This window comes from Mytilus edulis, chromosome 1 (assembly GCF_963676685.1).
Source record: "Mytilus edulis chromosome 1, xbMytEdul2.2, whole genome shotgun sequence".
Lineage (NCBI taxonomy): Eukaryota > Metazoa > Mollusca > Bivalvia > Mytilida > Mytilidae > Mytilus > Mytilus edulis.
This window is the reverse complement of record NC_092344.1, coordinates 58,925,225-58,947,121: the sequence shown is the minus strand read 5'-3', so window position 1 is coordinate 58,947,121 and position 21,897 is coordinate 58,925,225. Positions and strand designations below refer to the sequence as shown.

The following is a 21,897-nucleotide window of genomic DNA, read 5'->3' as shown; positions in this document are numbered from 1 at the left end:
TTAATGTTACAAATTTCGACTTAAATGTTTCATTGGCCATTGGCACTCATACCACATCTTCTATTTTTTATAAATTAAACAGTATGCGTTAAATTTATAAGAATTTTATTTGGACAATTTTCAATTTAACGATCAATTCTATAAAGCAATATCTATCAAATATACATGATGTTTCATTTGTAGAGTAGTCAATATTCATCAAAATAAAAAAAACAACAATATTCATTATATTCCGTACGTATATACTGTTCTATTTTTTGCTTGCACAGCGGTCTCCAGTTAATCCATTTTTACATGCACATTTTGGCTGAATTTTATCAGGGAAACACGTTTCACCATTGTGACAGCTATATCATAATGATAATTGTCAAGTTCTTTCACCTTTATTCAACTTATACATTTATTTTCAAATTTTGTTTCAATTGAATATTCATTTACAACAAATTGATCAATACGTAACAATGAATTTGTAAAATATAAGATCTTGTATATTAAATGAAATATTTAGAGATTTTATAATATCGCTCACAGTTTTATGATTTTTATAAGAAAAGACTGAAATTGTAATGATATCACAGTCTAAATTGATTGGAATTATGTAATTTATCTGAAATTGTCGGGAATTTATAAACTCATTGATAAGATGTATTAGTCTTTTCTTAATTCATTGAATTAAACCAGCGAATCATTGACCAAAGTTTAAAATTATTCTAGTGATCTTAAACATATATAGTACAAAATCTTTAATAAATCCTTGATTTTATAAATTCAATAATAAATTCAGATTATACAAAACTTCCAAACCTTTAGGGATTTTGCAAAATACCTTATAAAAAATTTCCCTGTAATATACATCGTTATACATCTGTAAGGGAACATATGAGTATTTGAACGATACGTATATAGTCTTGATATACATCTTCATCTACATTGTGGGTTGATCTGTCAAATTTGACCAATTCTCAACCCTTCAGGTGGGTGCACGAGATAAAGTGATTTCAGAACATAAAACCCAAAATATAAAAAATAAGCAAGCATAATGTATGATAAAAAAATATAATAAAGTAAAATAATAAAAGGGGGATGGGGTGTTGGGTGTTCCATTTACCTTTCGTTCATCGGTCTGGGTACGTGACACAATGAAAGTTAAAAAATCGCTGTAAGTGTAAATTGCAAAAAGTATAAAATTCAAAGTGTCATTCAGTAAAGACATTTGTCCTAACGAAAAACAACATGTCGACTTTGAAAAATGATGTCAAAAACAACGTTATAAGTTAATTAACAAAATGTCATATTTCACACGCGCCTTTGACCTTGCACCCTTTACTTTCTTTCTTTACTGTGATGTTAAATTTTGATTTTTATAAATAAAAAAAAAAAATTCAAATTAATAACGGTATTTACTTACAATGACAGTAGTATGAGTTGTTCCTTTGCTCTTAAGTGGGAAATAAGAGTTGAAGAACAGCACATTCTGTCATTTCAAGATATGTTTTACAGAAGCAAGAACATATTGGTTAAAGGAAAATTCAGTGCATTCAAATAAAAACAAAAGCAACTTATCTAATTACCGGGGAGAAAAAATAAAGAACCATGCTCAAAACGACCGTGGTTTTATGCACAAACGAAAACCTCGACAAGACGAAAATAATTTTGATGTACTTTTAGCAAAGGTAAAGTACACCAGGATGTAGATAATATGTCAAAAATTATTTCATTTATATAAGAAAGTGTTTAGGTTCGGAAGCCGCTTTCATAATATTTACAAGACATAAAACGCTGTGTATAAATGTACGTGCTGTACACATAGTATAATGTACAAATGAAAAATATAAATGTTTATCAATTGAAAAATTGATGTAAAAGCTGGTTTATTTATTTGAGTAAATTATCAAAGAACTTCATTAGAATAAAACAATACCTCTCTCATCAAATACACAATGAGCATGAGGTTAAATGTGTCTATCATTTCTTTGTTTGTTTTGTATTTCAAAATAACTTTTCATAATTTTATTGTTGTTGGCCCATTGTTCTCCAATTAATACACCTATCCAGACCATTTATAAATGACTTTGTCCATTGTTTTAGATCAATTATACATGTGTATTGCCTAACTTGTCTTCATAAATTCATTAACAAATAAATATTAAAGAAATAACAATTTTCATAAGTAAAAGTAACAGTATTATGTGAAATACTCCTGTATATTTCATAATATCTTCCAGGTGAGAAATAAGTGCTTTCGCCATTTCTGGTTGTGTGTTATAACTCGTGTATTCACAGTATCCGTATTCAAAAAGAAGAAAAAGAAGCTGTATCTATTTACAGTCTGTGTAATACGAGAAGTACACACTTTAACAAGTGACAGAAGATTCATCCATCAGTTTTATGACTTCTTCCAGTTTATTTGCAAGTTGTAGGTCTGTCGCTTCTTCCATATCCTCCAAATCATTTATAATCTGAAAATGGGCAGAAAAAACTGCTTTGGTCAACAATAAATCATATCTAAAGAAAATAAATGGGAAATGTTTGCAGATAAATAACATTTTTATTATTGTTATCTTATCTTAGATGTCAGGAGAATCTACAAAAAAATATTTCTTATATAAAAGCAAAAGGAGCAACAAATATCATTTAGAATTTTTGATTTTCACCGCAGTCCGAAAAATTGATTATCAGAACATACATGTACACATATCTGGAATTTATACGTACTTTGCGAGCCAAATGTTTTATTGTTAAAGTAAAATCTTCATGTACAAATATCCTCTAAAATGCAATTTATTTGGACAACAGATCAACAATGACCAATAGACCAATGTAAGAACTTGTAGAATTAAGTCCGAGTGATGGATCTGACAAAATTGTTAATATTCAAAATGTTTTCAATCATAGCTTTGCAATGAAATCACTTACTTTAGTCTTGTGTTTTCTAATATATAGATTATATAGCTGTTGAAGGGCAGATTGGCGACTGAACCTCATAGGTTCTAGTTTCTGTTTCTGAAGTAGATGTAAACTGATGTTAACATTTATTTTATCAATTCTGATGACAAAGGAATTATAGGAACACATGCATTTAAATAACTCAATAAAATATGTACAATTAAGCTAATGCAACACTAAAACATTTTGATTGCATATTTGTTCTTGATTGTCATATTCACTTCGGTGCATTAACATTCCTTTCCACCATTATCAAATTATGATGTTTTTAAAAACCTATCATTCAACAATTAATTTATTAAAACAAATAAAAGGATTGTTTTCTGATTTTACTTAAAAGAATGAGCCAAACAGTTTCAAATCTCATAAACATGTTTAACCCCTCCGCAATTTTGTGCCTGTCCCAAGTCTGGATTCTCTGGCCTTTGTTAGTCTTGTATGATTTTTAATTTTAGTTTATTTGTATAATTCGGAGTATGACGTCCATTATCACTGTACTAGTATACATATTTTTTAAGGGGCCAACTGAAGGACGCCTACGGGTACAAGAGTTTCTCGCTACATTGAAGACCAATTGGTGGCTTTCGGCTGTTGTCTCCTCTATGGTCGGGTTGTTGTCGCTTTGACACATTCCCCATTTCCTTTCTCAATTTTATTAGTATCAAACCACAATTCTAATGATTAGGAACAAACTTATTCATGTTATACAGATACCAGGATTAAAATTTTATACGCAAGTAGTCCGTGTCGTCACTGAAACTCGAATCAAAAACTTTTAAAAGATGGTATACTGTTTCAAATGTGATGTAAACGTCAATGCATAGGAAGGTAATGCAAAAATTAAATCTCGTAAATTTTTGGCTTAGGTCACTACTGTTTGAAGCTTTTAGTGTTATCATAGAAGATCTGTGATAGCGTTTGTATAATTTTTCGTGTTCATATGAAACCACTAGTAAAATAATCCCACAAAAAACAAAAACAAGACAGATTGAGCGACACTGAAACATGGGATGAATATCTTTGACTTGAATATATGCAATATTTGCTACGCTCAAATATATTGAGCTTAACACAAGTTAAAACACCTGTCCACTGTTGAAGATCGTATGTTTACCTCCAGAGGTTTGTTTGCATGTTTCTATCATTTTGCATACCCCGTACCTTTAATTTACACCTACAATTGTAATATGAAAAATGTCAATACTTACATCTGAGATTTCGTCCATTTCACTCCAGAATTCATTATCAGTCACTGGTTCCAGGCGGATGAAAAAAGGACTAATAAGCTTTCTGTATCTTGGTATGTCTTTATGAAACAACAACTTCTGTGATGGTGATTCCTAACAAATTCCCATGCAAATATCGATAATGCTAATTAATATTACATATAGACATATATTCTATCAAAATCAAAGCACAACAATAAATAAAAAACACACAAAGTCATCGGTAGTAATACGTAAAACAATTAGTTATTTTTTTTTTTATTCAAAATGAATTTTATTCCTCACGTAAACCCAGACTAGTTTTTTTGTGTTTTTTTTTTGTTGGACTTTTTTAAAGGATTTTTAAATACCTTTTTGTATTTTTATTTTATTTTAGCCTTGTATTTTTTATCCCTAATCTTATTTCATAACTAAGTCAAATGATAAGAATAGAGGCACGAGACGACTCATCAATCATAAATAAATGTTTCTCTCATTTAACCCACCTCAAAATTTGATATCCCATATATCAGATTTCTTCAAAACACAGATGATTTATAAGTTTAAATTTACTCTAACCTTATTGATTTTGTGGGATGTTTGGGTAAAACTTTCCACAAAAACTTGTCTTAGGATGTCCATACATGGTTCCACGTATGCAGGCACACTAACATCAAACAATATATCTGGTTTACCGATCAGTGGAGCCCAAACTCGTGTTGCATAGCTAAGCAAAAGCAAATGTGTATCATTAGAAACATAGGTTCAGCAAAACATCAATTATTTTGACATGATATACGTTTTGAAATTTGTTTGTCCAAAGAATATATAAACCACATTTAGTAACATTACCGGTACCAATTTTTCTACACCAGATGCACATTTCGACAATACATGTCTATTCACTGATGCGTGGCCAAAATATTTGAAATCCAAAACTTATATAAAAGTTGAGGGGCGATAATCTAAAAGATCCAAAACGTATAGCCAAATCCGTGAAATGAATCAGTGCTATGCATGAGGGAGATATATTCCTTAATTCATAATAATTTTTAACATTTGGAAAAATCAAACTTTAATAACCAAAACAAATTCGTATTTTCATGCCAGTACCGAAGTACTGGCTACTGGGCTGGTGATACCCTCGGGGACTAACAGTCCACCACCAGAGGCATCGACCCAGTGATGGTAATAACATTAACGGTTCCAATTTTCCTGCACCAGATGCGCATTTCGACAATACAAGTCTCTTCAGGGATGCTCGTGGCCAAAACATTTGAAATCCAAAGCTTATATAAATGTTGAGGAGGTCCAAAAAGTATAGCCAAATTCGTGTGAAAGGAATCAGAGCTATGCATGAGGGAGATACATTCCTTAATCTATAATAATTTCTAACATTTAGTAACAGCAAATTTTGATAACCAAAAAAAATCTGTAAACCTCTTGATAATATGCTAAAACATATATAATAACATAAATAAGACTGGGAATAATAACGAAAATGTCAGAAGGCGTAAGCTTTTATATATCTATAAAAAAGAAAGATAAATAAAATGCACGATTTTCACCAATTACCTGATAAACATTCAGCTCAATTCAAATGTCCCAAATTGTACAATCTGTTTGAACAACTACAGGTAAAGTTAAACATAAACACCTTTATTCAAGTTACAGTAAAGTTAAAAAAGTTAAAACCAAAGCTTAAAAAATATTTTTTATCTATGAATAAGAGTCAACCACTCACCATTCATTTTTCCATGACTGCAGAACGTCCTGATCTACTCCAAAGTTTTTTCCAAGTTTATCCAACATACCGATGAAGTATCGAATTGGTATTGATGATGATTGTGGATCTATTAAATTCTCAAAAGTAGTATCTATGCACTCCGAAAGTAGCAGCTGAAACAAAGAAAAATTTCTTTTTTGGCAATGGTTAAAGACCTTTGCATTGACGGCAACATGCTTTTGTAGTATTGTCCAATTTCGTCGTTGAAAAAAAACCTATGCTTACCAGGCTCGGAAATGTAAGAATATAGTTATCAAGGTACCAGGATTATAATTTAGTACACCAGACGCGCGTTTCGTCTACACAAGACTAACCAGTGACGCCCAGATCAAAACAGCCACAAACCACAAAGTACAAAGTTGGAGATAATTGAGGACCCAAAATTCCAACAAAAAGTTGTGCCAAATACGGTTCAGGTTATCTATTCCTGGGGATAAGAAAATCCTTAGTTTTTCTATAAAATTCAATTTTTTTTAAACAGGAAATTTATAAGAAATAAGATGAATTCTGCTAAAAAGGGCGAGGTGGCTGTTTCAATTTTATGACTTCAACTCGACCCTGCTTTGAGTAAATATTACTTTGCTCAAAAGACATGCTTCAACTGTAAAACTGTGATCAACCAGATCATTGAAGGGAAATTTGGAATGAAATCAGAAAAAGAATGATGCTGTATATACCATTCAGTGTCCCGATTACTATTTGCAAAGACTATGCTCTTTTTATACCGCAAATTTAAGATTTTACATCCGAATGGGACAAATCCAGGTGATCATATTTCTATACCTCAGTTCTTGTTGAAAAAGATTTTCCTGAACTAAAAAATAAGTTTAAGTGGATAAAATTCCCAAATTCACTCTTATCCTGACAAAACCGCATTGTTAAATTATTAAAAAATTTGTTTATCAAAATTTTAATACGGTTGTATTTTGGATAATAAAAAAACTATATTACCTTGGTGAGAAATAATCTATTCAGGAAGATGTCACCAAAATCTAGATCTTTATTAGACCGTCCGTCTGGTAAGTTTGACTAGAAAAAATATTATATACATATAACTCTGTCGTGTATCTAGAGTAGAAAGATGCACATACAAAACAGAATTCGGATGATAACCGGTCAAAGAATACGAAGTAAACATAAGGTCATAATTAATATACGGCACATTGTGTTCATTTTAAAATTATATTGCTTTAAAAATTTGAACATACAACAAAAATGGAAGTAGCAGAGACATTCATATGACTAGCGGCAACAAGAATCCATTGTGAATCTTTTATTGGCAAACATTTCAAACAAGACAGATAAATTACTACTTCATAGTATGACAATTAGGAATGATGATATTTTTGGTAAACTTATTACGATTATTGAATGCAACTTACTTTCCCTATTCATATGAAGCAGATTTATCCAAGAAATTATCTCAGTCTTCGATGTATAAAGTTATCAGCAAATACCAAGTTAGGAATATGACAGTTATTTTCCGTTTGTTAAATGTGTAAGAGCTTTTGATTCTACCATTTTATAAAAAAGGACTTTCCGTTTTGAATTTACATTGCAATTCGGTATTTTTGTTATTTCATATATTATCAATGGAGATAGACGAATATATATTTCGTGGCAACAAATATAAACGACTCGTCCGTTTAGTAAACATAAATCAATAATATAAATCATGTATTTGCAAAGATGCATGAGTTGCTCGACTTCTCTGTAATACATATCAAATATAAGAACAATGATGCATCTTAATAAAACATTACCATCGTGTCAGTCTGTCAAGACAAAGTAAAATATTGGGCAAGAAGTTGTATCAATCATTAGGCATATCATTATAAAAATGAATATTGTATAAGCAAAACAAAGTAAATGGAAGTTAGGCAACTTGCTGTTAAAAATCATTTACATGATTAGGTAGGTTCACTATTCCAGTTTCTTGTAATTACCAACGAAAAATAAGCATGGTTTTGTAGCCCTTTTTCACAAAATGACTAATCAAAGAACGTGAAGCATATTTATTTTTTGAATAATAAAATTTGCAATAAAAAAAGATAAATGGCCCAAAATTGTCAGTATGATAATAACTAAGCTTTCATCGAAGTAACCAAAAATCAAAGATAGTGTTTCCAAAGCAAGTTGAGCTATAACATTGTTTTAAATGAAAACGATCCTTCACTGTTTAATCTAGCTAAAAGAGGTTATACATGATTTACTCACCACATTTGTTTCCTGCACATTTAAGATTTTCAAATAAATTGATAAAAACTCAGATATTAGAATAACATGTACAAAAAATATGCGTATGAAAATAACAGAATTTTAAAACTCTTTTTTGATTGACTTCTCATACGATTGTACGTATAAGCATAACATCGTAATTTTCTAAATTAAAAACTGTCTTTAAAAAAGATATTGACAGCTTGTACTTTACCAGAAGCAATAGTATCACAAATGTGTTATATTGGAATTCAAAATTGATAGAATTGCCTCTTATTCATGTTTATACACCTACGAAATGCTATAATTCTGGAATTCAGTTCACAAATAGGGGATTATTTTGATGATGATTTAACTAAATTATAGTTTATTTTTTTTGTACCTATGTGTATCTATCATAAGTATTAACAATGCATATTTGAACAAATATTTATTTCTATTTTTTAAAACAATTTCAATTTTGGTTTTGACTCATGAAAGTGTTGTTGTAGAACATCAAATTGAGCAATGATATACATAAGAAAAAGTTAATAAAAAACTAACCAGATGCCATTTCTGGCCTTCTAATTCCGAACATTCGACGTTTTCCGGCACAAGTAAAGTAATATCCTCTGACGCGAGACTTTCATCTTGGAACGCTATCGAATTCACTGTAAAGATAAACAAAAGTTCTATACAGCTAATAAGACAATTATCCACTAAAGTGATAAAGAAGTAGATGTAAGCAATTATAGTAACCGTTCGGCTTTTGACAATGAGGTAACCCCATAAAACCTCTAATGTCTATGCGTTTATTATCAAACCTGATCTGATTTTCAAATCTTTAAACTGATTCCATTTACATATAATTTATAGATATAGGAAGATGTTAGTATGTTTAACATGGCGACTCACATTGTAAATTTTAAGAAGACCATCAGAACTTCATCTTTGGGTTGCAAGTTCAACTAACATTGACATAAAACTTCGATAAAGTTAGTGAACGTCATCTACATATCAGAATGTGATGACAAAAAACAAATAGCAAGTACTTAATATAATGTTTATAAACTTTGAATGTGTGCAAATTTTAAATATAAATATTTACCGTTGACATTGTGGCTGTCACGTTGCTTATACATCAGGGCCAGTCTACTGTTGTCTTTAACCATATAATGTTTTAAGGTATTCAGACATACCATTCCATTGTTTCGTTCACTTGTGTTGTCAATATCATTTAGTGTAAGTTTTCCAGCCCTCCCTTCTTGCCATTCTAAAAATACATAAAATAAAAGGTTATATTGTAAAACTAAACTTTATAAATTCTTAATTTAAGTCAAGTGAGAGCAATTCTTAGAAAGTTCCTTAAACTTATTATTTTTTCCTGTCTTAAAACCTTTCGTGTATATGTATTTAAACAACGACTTTCAACTCCTGTTACTGGCCTATATTATGTTAAAAATAAAACGTGGCGAATACTGGGGGTGGTATAATTGCCCCGGAGAGGTCAACTGATCCTGGCCTAAATGTGACAACCGTCGTGTTGACCATGTTAGTACAAACCCGGGAATAAATCTAATCTTGTTGGCCACATTCGGTCTTTCAAAAGTTTAAAAGATGTTGTTGGTATGTTTATCCCAGGGTTTAATTTCAAGTACTATAGCTACATGTGTTTCAGCAAAAGAGTAATTTGTGACGAGTAACACAACATGTTGCCTCAGTGGAACAGAGACAGCTAACCTTCAGAAACATCTTAGTTCTTAGAATATTTGAATCAGTGTATCAGTCTTAGGTGATCCAAATTTATGACTTCTTTGATTCATATTTGTTCACATTTGCTCAAATGTATTTCAGCATAAATTAAAATAGTTTCATTACAAGTTCTACTTACCTAAAGAAAGTTCATCATTGTGTGGTATTTTTGAAGAAGGGTTATTTTTATAAATCTGTTCACAACATTTCTGTTTCACTTGTGATATTGTATCACAGTCCAAAACTTTCACATGATAACGCTTGTCATTATTCCCATTTAAATCTATTTGCAAAGTCTAAATAAAACAAATAATAATATGAACAAAGGTACATCGCAAAACATAACCCTTCCTCCAATAAATACAGTTCCTTATATTACGTAATTCAATGTATTTCGTTTTTTATCCAAAAGTCTGAATTATGCATGTTTGAAACAAAAACTTGAACATTATAAGTACAAGAGTGAAAAGATATTGCTTCTTTTCCTTTAACATGTGAAAAAGAAATCAAATAAATCTAAAATTAAGTCAGATTTTGTACTAGAGATTATTTACCTTTCATCCTATTAAAAACATATGATAAATAAATTTTCAAATACTCTTACAAAAGATTGATGCTCAATCCTCATTTTAAGTAGTTTTTCCTCTGCGATAGTGTTCTTTGAATTAGATGTAAGTGCGTCTATTGGTGCCATTTCAACAATTGTCTTCACTGCTTTGTACAGCATGAACAGTTGCATTCCACAATTTGACTGTAATTATTCAATATAATAATCCTGTTACATAATGAATAATTTGACTCTTAAGGCTTTAGGTCATACGATGCAATTATGCTTCGCTTTGTGATAAATTTGTGTTACATATATTTATCCTTATATACACTAAGATTTTTATATTCCTACCTCCGATTCCGGGTAAAGACAGTTTCATCTTATTTGGAGCAATTTTTAGGAATTTTGTTTTTAAAGCTCTTCAGCTGTTTGTTTGATTTTTCATCCTAATTTTATTTTAAATAAATGCACGACTGATAAATCTAATGTTTACGGAACGCTAGTCAATGTTTATTTAAAGATTATTATATTTTGATATGCCGTAGCCAGACTCCCGTACTTCTTTTGTTATGAATTCAATAGAATGCAAATCATTGAAACAGATAATGATTTTACGTTCTGGCATACATTATATCATTCTTGAAATCTTAATCATTTTATTGTCTCTATTCCACGATTAAAGTGTATCGTTCATACGTTATAAGTAACATGTATGAAACATCGTTGAGCAAATACATGTAATAACGTATGTCATATTGTGTTATATATGGAATATAAAGTTGCTCCTTGTCATAGGTTTAACACTACTAGTTACCGTTAACTGTCCATAAAGTCCTATCTGTAACCAGTTTACCATCAATCTCAGTGTGATAGATTCAAACCTACAAAATAACAAGCACAGTAAACTAGACAATGCTGTTGATCGATAACATGTTTATTAATGAAACCCAGATACTCTCCAATAATTTACATTCGAAAATTTAATTAAAAAAGGAAATGTATCAAAATGTGTCCAACAATGTTTAAAACAAGTGAATAATTTAAACAAGACGTTCTCCAATCATAATTGCTCAATGTGTATGTTTAAATGTACGATCCAGACATACAGTTTTAATACACCATCTGCATATACGAAAAGTTGACATTGCTCTGAACCTTCTTTGGGTCAAAATATACAATCGAACTTTTGGTTAGGGTGTCGCCGAAGGTATCACTAGCCCAGCAGTCAGCACTTCTGTTTTGACAAGAGTTATCACTGATTAGATGATAATTGAAAAATCTATTTGAATTTTTCTAAATACTTATGATTTCTCCCCTGGAATAGATGGAGCTTAGCTGTATTTGGCTAAACCTTCGTAATTAAGGTTCACAATGCCATTAAACGTCGAACGTTTTTAGTATTTATTTAAAAAAAATGTTGACTTTAAAATTTAAATTGCTGTTACAAAATTATATACATAAGAAAACGAGGAAAATAAACAACCAGGTAGTATAAAAAACAGAACAAATAATGCAATTGCTGTACACTAATCTTAATTTTTGGAAATTTCCTATATTCGGCGAAGAAAATGTGAAACAAAATCAATATGGAACTGTTGATTACACAACTATCTGGTAAAATACTTCAAATATATTAGATAAGAATTTAGTGTTACTCCAGTTTGACCTCAAAAAGCTGCCAAAAGTACTATCAGATGGTTCACAATACTTGTCTGCAATATGCTGACAGTGACACATTTTATTTTTGATTGAAAGAATCTGTTTTACCTAAGTCGCAACAGGAGATGCAGGTTCTAGTATTCGTTCGATTCCGCCCTCTTTCTGTCCGTCTGATATGAATTTAGTTTTTGATGCTCAGTTTGAAGTATGTCAGAAATTTTAGCATCTGCCGTGCAGAGGTTTCTGGCTTGCTGATAGTTTGCAATTTTACAATACTTATTATGAAAGAAAAAGTCACGTCAAATTTTTCTCAATTTCTAAGGAAAAGTATTATGTAGAGTGAAAGTTATATCAACATCTTCCGTGCTACCACTTACTATTTGTTGATAGTTTGACATGTTGGAATTTCATAACAGTCACTGTACAAGTTCAATTCTCTTCAAACATTTTTCATGGAAGAGAATGATAAGTTATGCTTCAGTATATATGTAATATTAATCAATTTTATGCATTAACGCATGTCCAGACTCGCTATTGGTCTTGTTTTGTAAAAACATTAAAAGAATGGAAGTGGCACGCCATGACAAATTGACACATGAAATTGGTTCTTCAAGCCACATGATATGACATATTACTTACCTTCTAAATAAAACTTTTTGTTGCTTTTTATTAGCTGACCGAATTATGTCTACCATCAAACATTCTATCAAACTACAAAATGATCAGTGTTTGTTTACTATAAAAAGTGATTTTAGAACATGAAAGAATTTGCTATGTCTACATAATTTTAGACAATGAAAGAAAGAAGACGTCCAGGTATACTCCAGTCTGTCTCGAAAGTTATATTTCAAGTTTTCAAAACTAAGAATTAATGGTCAACAACTTTCAGAATTTGAACATTGATGTACAAAGAATTTATAAACATATGCAAATACAATTATAAGTATTGTTTTAAATTTCTTGAATGAATTAACCGATAATCATTGTCACACCATGTTTAATTCCAATCCGAGCAGCGGTCACTTGTCCTTAATGTTTTGTTTTTATTTATAAAACTTGATCACATGGCAACGAGTAAATAATAACCTTATTTGAACTATTTTTATTTCTTCATAGAACAAAACAAGTTGGTTAAGGCAAATTATGTAATTTATACTTACTCGAAAAAGAGTGTCATATTTCCTATCAATGAAATTGACAGAACGGATGAAAAATGTGCTCTGAAATAACCAAGTATTATTTATTTTATTGATAGCTATTTTCACGAGGTTTTGTTAAGCTTATAACTTGAGAAATATTCAAAATAGTGATTAATTGAGAGAAAAAATACCAATACAGACTAATTATGTTCTTAAAAAAATAATTTTGAAATATGGTCAATAATGGTATAAACATGAAAGATTACAGACATGTTAACTCTCACAGGGCATTTTTTTCATCGATTAGCACTGATTAAACTGATTAGGACCAGTAATGAAATTGTTAAGCAAGAGCTTCAAAAGTGTCATTGATTGGTCCCTGAAATGCTTAAAATCTAAATCTCGATAATTATGTAGATTCGGTAAATGAAAAGCACTATTTCTTGATGTCAGTTGAAATTTGACTTTATCGTTATAATCATGTTGGTGTGGACATAAAATGAGCATTTGATATAAAATTTGTAGTAAAATGATTTACCAGTTAAAACATTATATAAAACATTTTTAGATTTCTTACTGAAATTAACATCTTTGTATAAGCCATCTGCATCAAAGTACTGTTTGAGGCAAGGCATTTTATAATTTCTAAAAGCCCTTAGCCAATATGAACTCACTATACATGTACACATATGCGATTACTGTTAGATAGTTTTTCTATTTTAATCTCTGGTTTTGTTAAAAAAAAAAGTACAAAGGTCGGTGCAAGTTTTATTGTAGCTTTACTCATGTGTCATCCATATGTTTTCAGAATTAGAATACGTTTGTGCGTAAAATGGAGCTAAGAGGATCATATCTCTGAACGTAAAAACGTATCACAACAGATAAAAAGACAACTTTATTTTGTATTAAATAACCTTGAAACCAACAATTTCTACTTACTTTTCTTGAATTGTCAGCATACTTGGGCGATCAATAGTTTGGACTAGTGACTTCAGAAACAGTTTATTCGACAATAACATTTTAAAATTGTCAATCGCAGTTTCAGTAACGTCTTTTTTTTCATCCGATATCTTGAATAAAAATATAAATGTTGAAAACATTTCTTGTACTTTATATTGATGTGATGAAAATATAATATTTTATTCAGTTGAATTAGGGTCTGGAGCTGGCATGTCAGTAACTACTTGTAGTCCTTTGTTAATTTATGTATCATTGTCTTATGGTTTAGTTCTTTTGTTACCTATTCTGACATCGGACTCGGTCTTCTTTTGAACTGAGTTTTACTGTTTGTATTGTTGTGTGTTTTTTCTCCCTTGGCTAGAGGGTATAGATATCATGAAACATGTTTGACCCCGCCGCATTTTTTGCGGCTGCTTCAATTTAGGAGCCCTGGCCTTTGTCAGTCTTGTATGATTTTTTTGTTTAGGGGCCAGCTGAGGCACATCTCCGGGTACGGAAGTTTCTCGCTGCATTGCATTGGTGGCCTTCGCCTGTTGTCTGCTCTATGGTCGGATTATTTTCTCTTTGACACATTCCACATTTCCATTTCCAATTTTACTTGATATCTCAAATTTATCAGCCGTAATGTGTAAATATGGGCAACTTATAAAAATTAATAAATACTGTTATAAACTACTGAATGTTCAATACAAATTAATTACATTAGATTTCATTATAACACGTTATTCTGATTGGCTAACTGCACATCACGTGTTAGTCCTTAAGCAATTGCATTACACAATAAAACTGATTATTCATGAAAACAGGAGGTCCCACAATAACGTGCACAGGTGTATTAAATAAAAAAATTCATAAAATTCGTGTTTTCAAGATCCTGGCTAAAAAATGTAATTATAAGTATTGAATGCTTCTTTTTGTAACTTTATATGGTTGTAAAAGCGTTGACCACGCTTCATACAAAATGTACTTCGGTCAACGCTTTTACACCCAAATGAAGTTACAAAAAGAAGCATTCAATTCGTAAATAAAAGCACTTCAATCACATAAACTCTAAGCGCTTTAAGATTGGTTGAGACTCTCCTGTATCATAAAATGCAAAAACTAACTCATTAAAAACTATTTTTAAGTAGCTATTTTTTACTTTAAAATGATATAAAAGATTTACGTTCAAATCTAAAACACCTCTGTGCAAGTTACCTTTAAACCGTGGAGTAAGGGATTTGTTGTTATATCCTGGTTCGGAAAAAGCTGACGAAGAACATACGTCTTGTAGTCACAAAAGGGTACCTTTGACGTGAAAAGGTCAGATTTTATACTTTTCATTGTCATCTGAGCATCTGCGAATTCTAAAATAAAAATAAAAAAATATATTAAAGCGAAATTATAAATAAAACAATTGAATTAAAAAAAATGTTTAATATGTTAAAACAAGAATTGCTCCAAGTGTCACATAATGAAAAACCTCAGCTTGTCAATATGAACCGTTTTAAAAAAAAAAAAAAATTTAAGAATTTATATGTGTTGATGCTGCATGTAATTCAGACCAAATGTCCTCTTCATCATACTGTCTATCAGCTTACAATTATACTTTTATGAAAGACTGATACATTCGGTCTTGATGTACGATTTTGATATCAAGCTTTGCGAACAACTTCCTCAATCTAAGTCGAAATCATAATCGTGGTCATTTGGAAAACAATCAAGGCGATGCAATCATCAATACATTATGTAGTCAACTTCAGTCTTTTGCTAAATTATTAAACTGATCGACTGCTGTAAATGAAGTACTGTTCAAGTATTAAATATGTTTGCAGTAATTTCAATATTATTCCATACATTTCCAGACAAATTAGTTTATATTACAGTGTATAGTTAAAAACAAACTATTGAACAGTCCGAACACATTGATAAGATCTTACCGACTGCATGTAATTTGTCTAACCCGTACTAAATATACCGTAGTGAATAAGTAATTAAGCAACTAAAAATAACTTAATAATAAACTCATCATAGATACCAGGACTAAATTTTATATATACGCCAGACGCGCGTTTCGTCTACAAAAGACTCATCAGTGACGCTCGAATCCAAAATGTATAAATCAATCCTTTCCTTATTTTGTCTGTTTCGGATCAAAATTAGATAATCTTATATTTTCAAAATTTTTTTATAGATGGAAATGCCAATTTATTGGAATTCTTGAACTCACTCTGAGTCGGGTTGTGTCAAATTCACAAGTTTTGTGGGAAATTATTAAGTGTTTTCTCTAGCAGTGCTTTGCTTTGGATATATTTCTTATCATTAATGTTTTTTACTACGTAACTGATCTGAATCTTCCAATTTTTTTGATAGAGACACCAGTTAAGGGCTTTTAAATAAAGAAAAACGCGTCCGCCAAAAAATAATTTAACGTCTAATATCTTTGATGAATATTAAGAAACATTTTAAATCATTCTTCTAATGAAACTATATATCTTAAAGTGAAACAAACAGAGTTTACCTTAATCATCCATAAACCATGGAACGTCAGTCTTTATATTTTAAACTGCAAAGGTGTTTACTTCATGTACATTCAAATCGTAGTGTGGGCGATACTTTTTTGTCACATGCAAGCAAAATGTCAACCTCTTTACACGTCAGAATACATCAACCTCAGTTTTTGACAAAAGGAGTCCATTCAACATTTTAAAAAACACCACTACCAGTAAATTTTGGTACGGAGTATCATATGTATTTCCCGATGTTATAAGACCTTCAACAACATACGGATATAGTTTACGTTTTCAAATAATTTGGCCTTGAGCATGATTGAAGAGATGTTAAAGGCCGAAAAACACATCTGATGAACAAACAGGAACCATTAATGTAATTTAACGTCTAATATCTTTGATGAATATTAAGAAACATTTTAAATCATTCTTCTAATGAAACTATATATCTTAAAGTGAAACAAACAGAGTTTACCTTAATCATCCATAAACCATGGAACGTCAGTCTTTATATTTTAAACTGCAAAGGTGTTTACTTCATGTACATTCAAATCGTAGTGTGGGCGATACTTTTTTGTCACATGCAAGCAAAATGTCAACCTCTTTACACGTCAGAATACATCAACCTCAGTTTTTGACAAAAGGAGTCCATTCAACATTTTAAAAAACACCACTACCAGTAAATTTTGGTACGGAGTATCATATGTATTTCCCGATGTTATAAGACCTTCAACAACATACGGATATAGTTTACGTTTTCAAATAATTTGGCCTTGAGCATGATTGAAGAGATGTTAAAGGCCGAAAAACACATCTGATGAACAAACAGGAACCATTAATGTAATTTTTTTTATGTTTGTCCAATGTATGTCAAACTAGAAAATGACAAACGGACTGAAAACAGTCTGCTCTACCACACATTTAAAAGATGAGACACAAGAGACAGAACAAGATATATAAGAGGTAAACAGAAAAAATTCAGAAACTTAGACAAATGATTTACCAGTGGTATCAATCTTTTTTTTCCAATGGCTTTGGAAAATAAAACCATCGAAGAAAACAGGACAGGGTTGTGTGTACAATTGTAACATTACCACAAACATGATAAAGATACACCATAACAGTATTTGCAACAATGATGTCGCCATTCAAAATGGCTTAGAAATGTTTCCAACTTAATAACATGTAAGCGGCAAACTACGCAACATTAACCTTGAAATAAAGTGTCAACTGCGAAATACATATATCATGTTTAAGCAGTTTCTTTTAGATAGAAAATAAATGATCACAGTGAAATAATGGAAGTCAGCTTTCCTCATAGAAATATTAGTGCCTAATCGACCCTCATTTTTTTTTACGTTTACGTTAAAAATACACGAACATCACAAACGCTTAATACATCCCAAAATGTTGCGTCAGTTTCTTGTGTAATTGTAATTTGGACTTTGAAAATATTTATTCATTAAATTTCACATTTCAATTATTTATAATTCATAGACGATTTTGAATATAAATCCACATTTATTTACATGCTTAATTCATCATGGACAACTTCTTTATCGTATTTTCATATTTATCATTACCTTCTCTGCTAGCTTTTCGTACCATTTCTTCACGTGTCATAAGTTCCATTTTAAATTCCTTGATAGCTTTTCTTTTTTTCTTTTTTAATACAAAAACAGCAAGTATTCCAATGGTAACAGCAATAGCCAAAGCTGCAGCTAAAACACCGGCTATAATAGCTAATACTTTGACGTCTTCCTGGTACTGTATGTCGCCAATATAAACTGCTATCCTACCAACCTCAACCTGTAAAACTTTCATAACTTATGCTACATTCGAGCAGAACATAAGAGTCATTTAAAAAAAGCAGGAAAATGGCTGGTACCTGCGTTACCGCGTACGATTGTATCAGACCAAATAAATTATAATTGCATTTTATAGAAGACACGATAACTAATTTTAGTTCTGTTAAACGTTTCCGTGTTTTTTCAGAAAAACTCTTTTGACAGACCAAAAATAATTTCTCTTTCACAGTAGCAAAAGAAACTTTGACGATTTGTTTTTGCACACGGTCTCCCTAACAGATAGACGAAAACAATGACGGAACGAAAGAAGGAGTCGAGCGGTTACCAGACCTGCTTTTGACGTGATTGTGAATAAGGTTGTAAAATACAACAAACTCACAAAGATATCGATGTTCGCAGTTAAATTACTATAAATGTGAACGAACATTTCGATGTCAAGAAGGGGAAAACACATTTTGTACGTAAGGTGTCACTAGCGTATAGCTTTCCCATCTATCTGTGATTAATACACATCTACTGATCTTTGCAGCACGTACTTTTCTTTACAGGACTATTAAGTATAGACTGAAACAAACGAAAGTTCGTGATCTTCATCACAGATGCCTACTGTCTTAACGAATAAAAAATTTGTAAATATGTATTCAATCGAAGAGCCATACAAAACCCCTTTCGAATTCGCATTGCATAAATTCCTTTGACAGGCATCTTACTTTTACAGGTTTTGGAAAGGATTTTTTAAATTCTTGAAAATTCTTATATTATCTTTTAACATTTTAAACTGCTCTACTAGATTTGATCATGGGTAAAGAATTCACTGCTATATAAATGTACAAGTTATTATCATTTATACTTACAATAACATGAACTGTATTTACTTCTGATTTATTTGTTCGAGGAACGTTTTTCGGTGGAACACAAATGATAAATTCCATTGATATTTTAGATATCAGGCATTTTCCGTCCAAACCAACTTGAATTTTATAATCTACAAATCGGGCGCCATTTAAAATATTTTTACCCTATAAGAAAAGATTATAAAGAATATTTTAAAACAGATAAATTCCGATTTACAACTATTCTGAACATGTGTCATTTGAATCATGAAACCTAAAATATGAAAACCAATACGGCAAAAAAGAAAGTTATCAAAACATTATCATCGAAATAAAATAAAAAAATGTTACGCTGGTTTGCAACGACACAGCGTGATTTCCAAGTCCAATAATAACCGGTATTGTCAATCCACCAGAAATAACACATGAAATGAAGTCATTACTTATTACATTTCTTTAAGCATTTGAAGAAAGGCTCTGACTTTAGAAATAAATTCATGCGTCGGATGGATTTTCCATCATCGGGAAAGATTAATATTTGAAATCCAGTAATTATTAAAACAGTCGAAGACATACACATTTAATTGACAAGAAGTAAATCAGTTGGAGCTTAACATTTAGTATAACACTTTAACAATGTATAGTTAAGAGATTTAAAAGTTATTAAAGATAAAAAAAAAAAATACAAACTTTCGCTCTCGCTTTCCGATTTGAATACCAATCTCAGTATGTCACTCAATGTATCTTTTTCATTATTACAAGGCAAAGTTTATGTAAGTTATTTAAATAAAGGCAAAAGTAGTATGCCGCTGTTCAAAAGTCATAAATCGATTGAGAAAAAATAAGTCCAGGTTACAAACTAAAACTGAAGAAAACACATCAAACATAAGAGGAAAAAAACGAAACAAAAGAAACATTATACTAAAGTGCAACAAAAAATCCAAACGACAATGCAACACACAAAGAAACGAACTATGAGATAACACTTGCCATTTTCTTGATTTGGCACAGGAGATTTTAAGATTTATTGTTTAGGTTGAACAGGCATAATACATATTGAAAGTGTCACATTTTGTAAAAAATATTGAATTGTCTGCCATTAGGTGACATGGTCGACAACATATAATCAAGAAAAATAACCAACAACATTCTTCTGCTTGCAGAGTTATAAATCGGTACATTATAAAAATGAAATAATATTATTTTCCAGATGATATCTGACAAGATGCAGTAGTCGATAAAGTTTTGTTTTGAGTAAAGCCTAGAACCTTCATTAAATTTGCCAAAACCTCCCAAAGCACGATTTATTCTTCATTTGAAACTATCAAATCCAAATATTTGAAATCAAAGAAATTATAGGTACTTTAATAGATAAGAACCTTTATGACCTAATCCATTGAGGGATTCGAGAACTTCCACGTTTTCTTTAACATTTTTTAAATTCAAGAACTCAATGTAAGAAGTTTAAGAAAAATATGTTAAAAATCTAGTCAGTATCGACGCACTTACAATTGAGCGCATGCTACCTCCGAAACTATATGTTTAAATGAAAAAAATACTTATTCCAAAATTTTTAATTGTTTACAAATTGTAAAAAAGATTATCAGTTGTCACCATTTTGTAGTCAGATACCTTAATAGGACTTTTTTTTTTTTTTTTTTTTTATAATATACAGGTTTAACACAAAATAGTTTGAATTGATTATGAACGATTCAGGATCAGCTATTATAATATCTTATGATAAATGGGCAATTCCATGGCCAATGCAGTATTATCAAATGAGTGATATGAGAAAAATTCGTTAGTAATCTATTTTTAAAAACTAATTTACGTACCTTGATTGTGATTGGAGATTCCTTGTTATAATCAACTACACCATCGAACCTTTCGAAAGAAGGATCATCAACATAATTAATTTCAAAAGCACGTGCTATTCCGTCAAAATTCACAATAACAGTTTGGTTATTTGGTTGATCTGGTACTTTTTCAGGGATTTGGCATAAAGCTTGGTTATCAGAAGGAACTTTACAAGGCTCGACCTGAAATAAAAAAACTAAAAGTTAAGATATGGATGTTTTTAATTTTTAACAATTTTTTTTTCATATACTATTTTTCATTTTCTCTTCATTTTTAATTTTGTGATCGAAATTGGTTTGTAGTCCTGCCGAATTATTTGCGCGATTCATACATTATTTCATGACGAGTTTTTGAACAACCTTCTTGGTGTGAAACGTGTTTTCCTACACGATTGAGTAATTACTGCTTCTTTTATTAAGAGAACAATGTCGGCCAAATGCTATACATGGGGGTATTTTAGAAGATCTATTTGCATGCAATATTCTGTTTTACTTGTATCGGTATTAATTAAACTAGCTGAATGTAATCAAAATCTGTCATAAATCATATCAAGTCAATTTTAGGGAATTGGTTGAATCATTATGGTAAAAAAAAACAAGCATTATGGATTTTACTCATTGTTGAAGGCCATAGGGTGATTTACTACATCTTCGTATCTGTAGGCCCGGTATAAATATTAAGTTTACAATTTGCCAAAGACTTTAACAAATTGGTGGA

The 21,897-nt window shown here is 30.7% G+C and overlaps 1 protein-coding gene across 2 annotated transcripts in view; it reads right to left on the bottom strand.

Moving 5' to 3' along the window:
* Positions 1-88: 88 nt before the first annotated feature.
* LOC139514495 (plexin-A2-like) overlaps positions 89-21,897 on the bottom strand; it is a 56,023-nt gene continuing 34,214 nt past the window's right edge. Inside the window, exons 15-32 of one of the 2 annotated variants that reach the window (XM_071303824.1) lie at positions 21,159-21,362; positions 19,345-19,509; positions 18,266-18,491; positions 15,391-15,539; positions 14,173-14,303; positions 13,255-13,314; positions 12,734-12,805; positions 11,250-11,316; positions 10,490-10,636; positions 10,025-10,181; positions 9,242-9,406; positions 8,698-8,804; positions 6,889-6,966; positions 5,896-6,050; positions 4,731-4,878; positions 4,155-4,286; positions 2,917-3,003; positions 89-2,459 (exon numbers count right to left, since the gene is read on the bottom strand). In XM_071303824.1, the coding sequence (XP_071159925.1) occupies positions 2,355-2,459; positions 2,917-3,003; positions 4,155-4,286; positions 4,731-4,878; positions 5,896-6,050; positions 6,889-6,966; positions 8,698-8,804; positions 9,242-9,406; positions 10,025-10,181; positions 10,490-10,636; positions 11,250-11,316; positions 12,734-12,805; positions 13,255-13,314; positions 14,173-14,303; positions 15,391-15,539; positions 18,266-18,491; positions 19,345-19,509; positions 21,159-21,362 (2,355 nt within the window). In that variant the 3' untranslated portion in view covers positions 89-2,354. The other variant, XM_071303833.1, reaches the window with a different exon arrangement.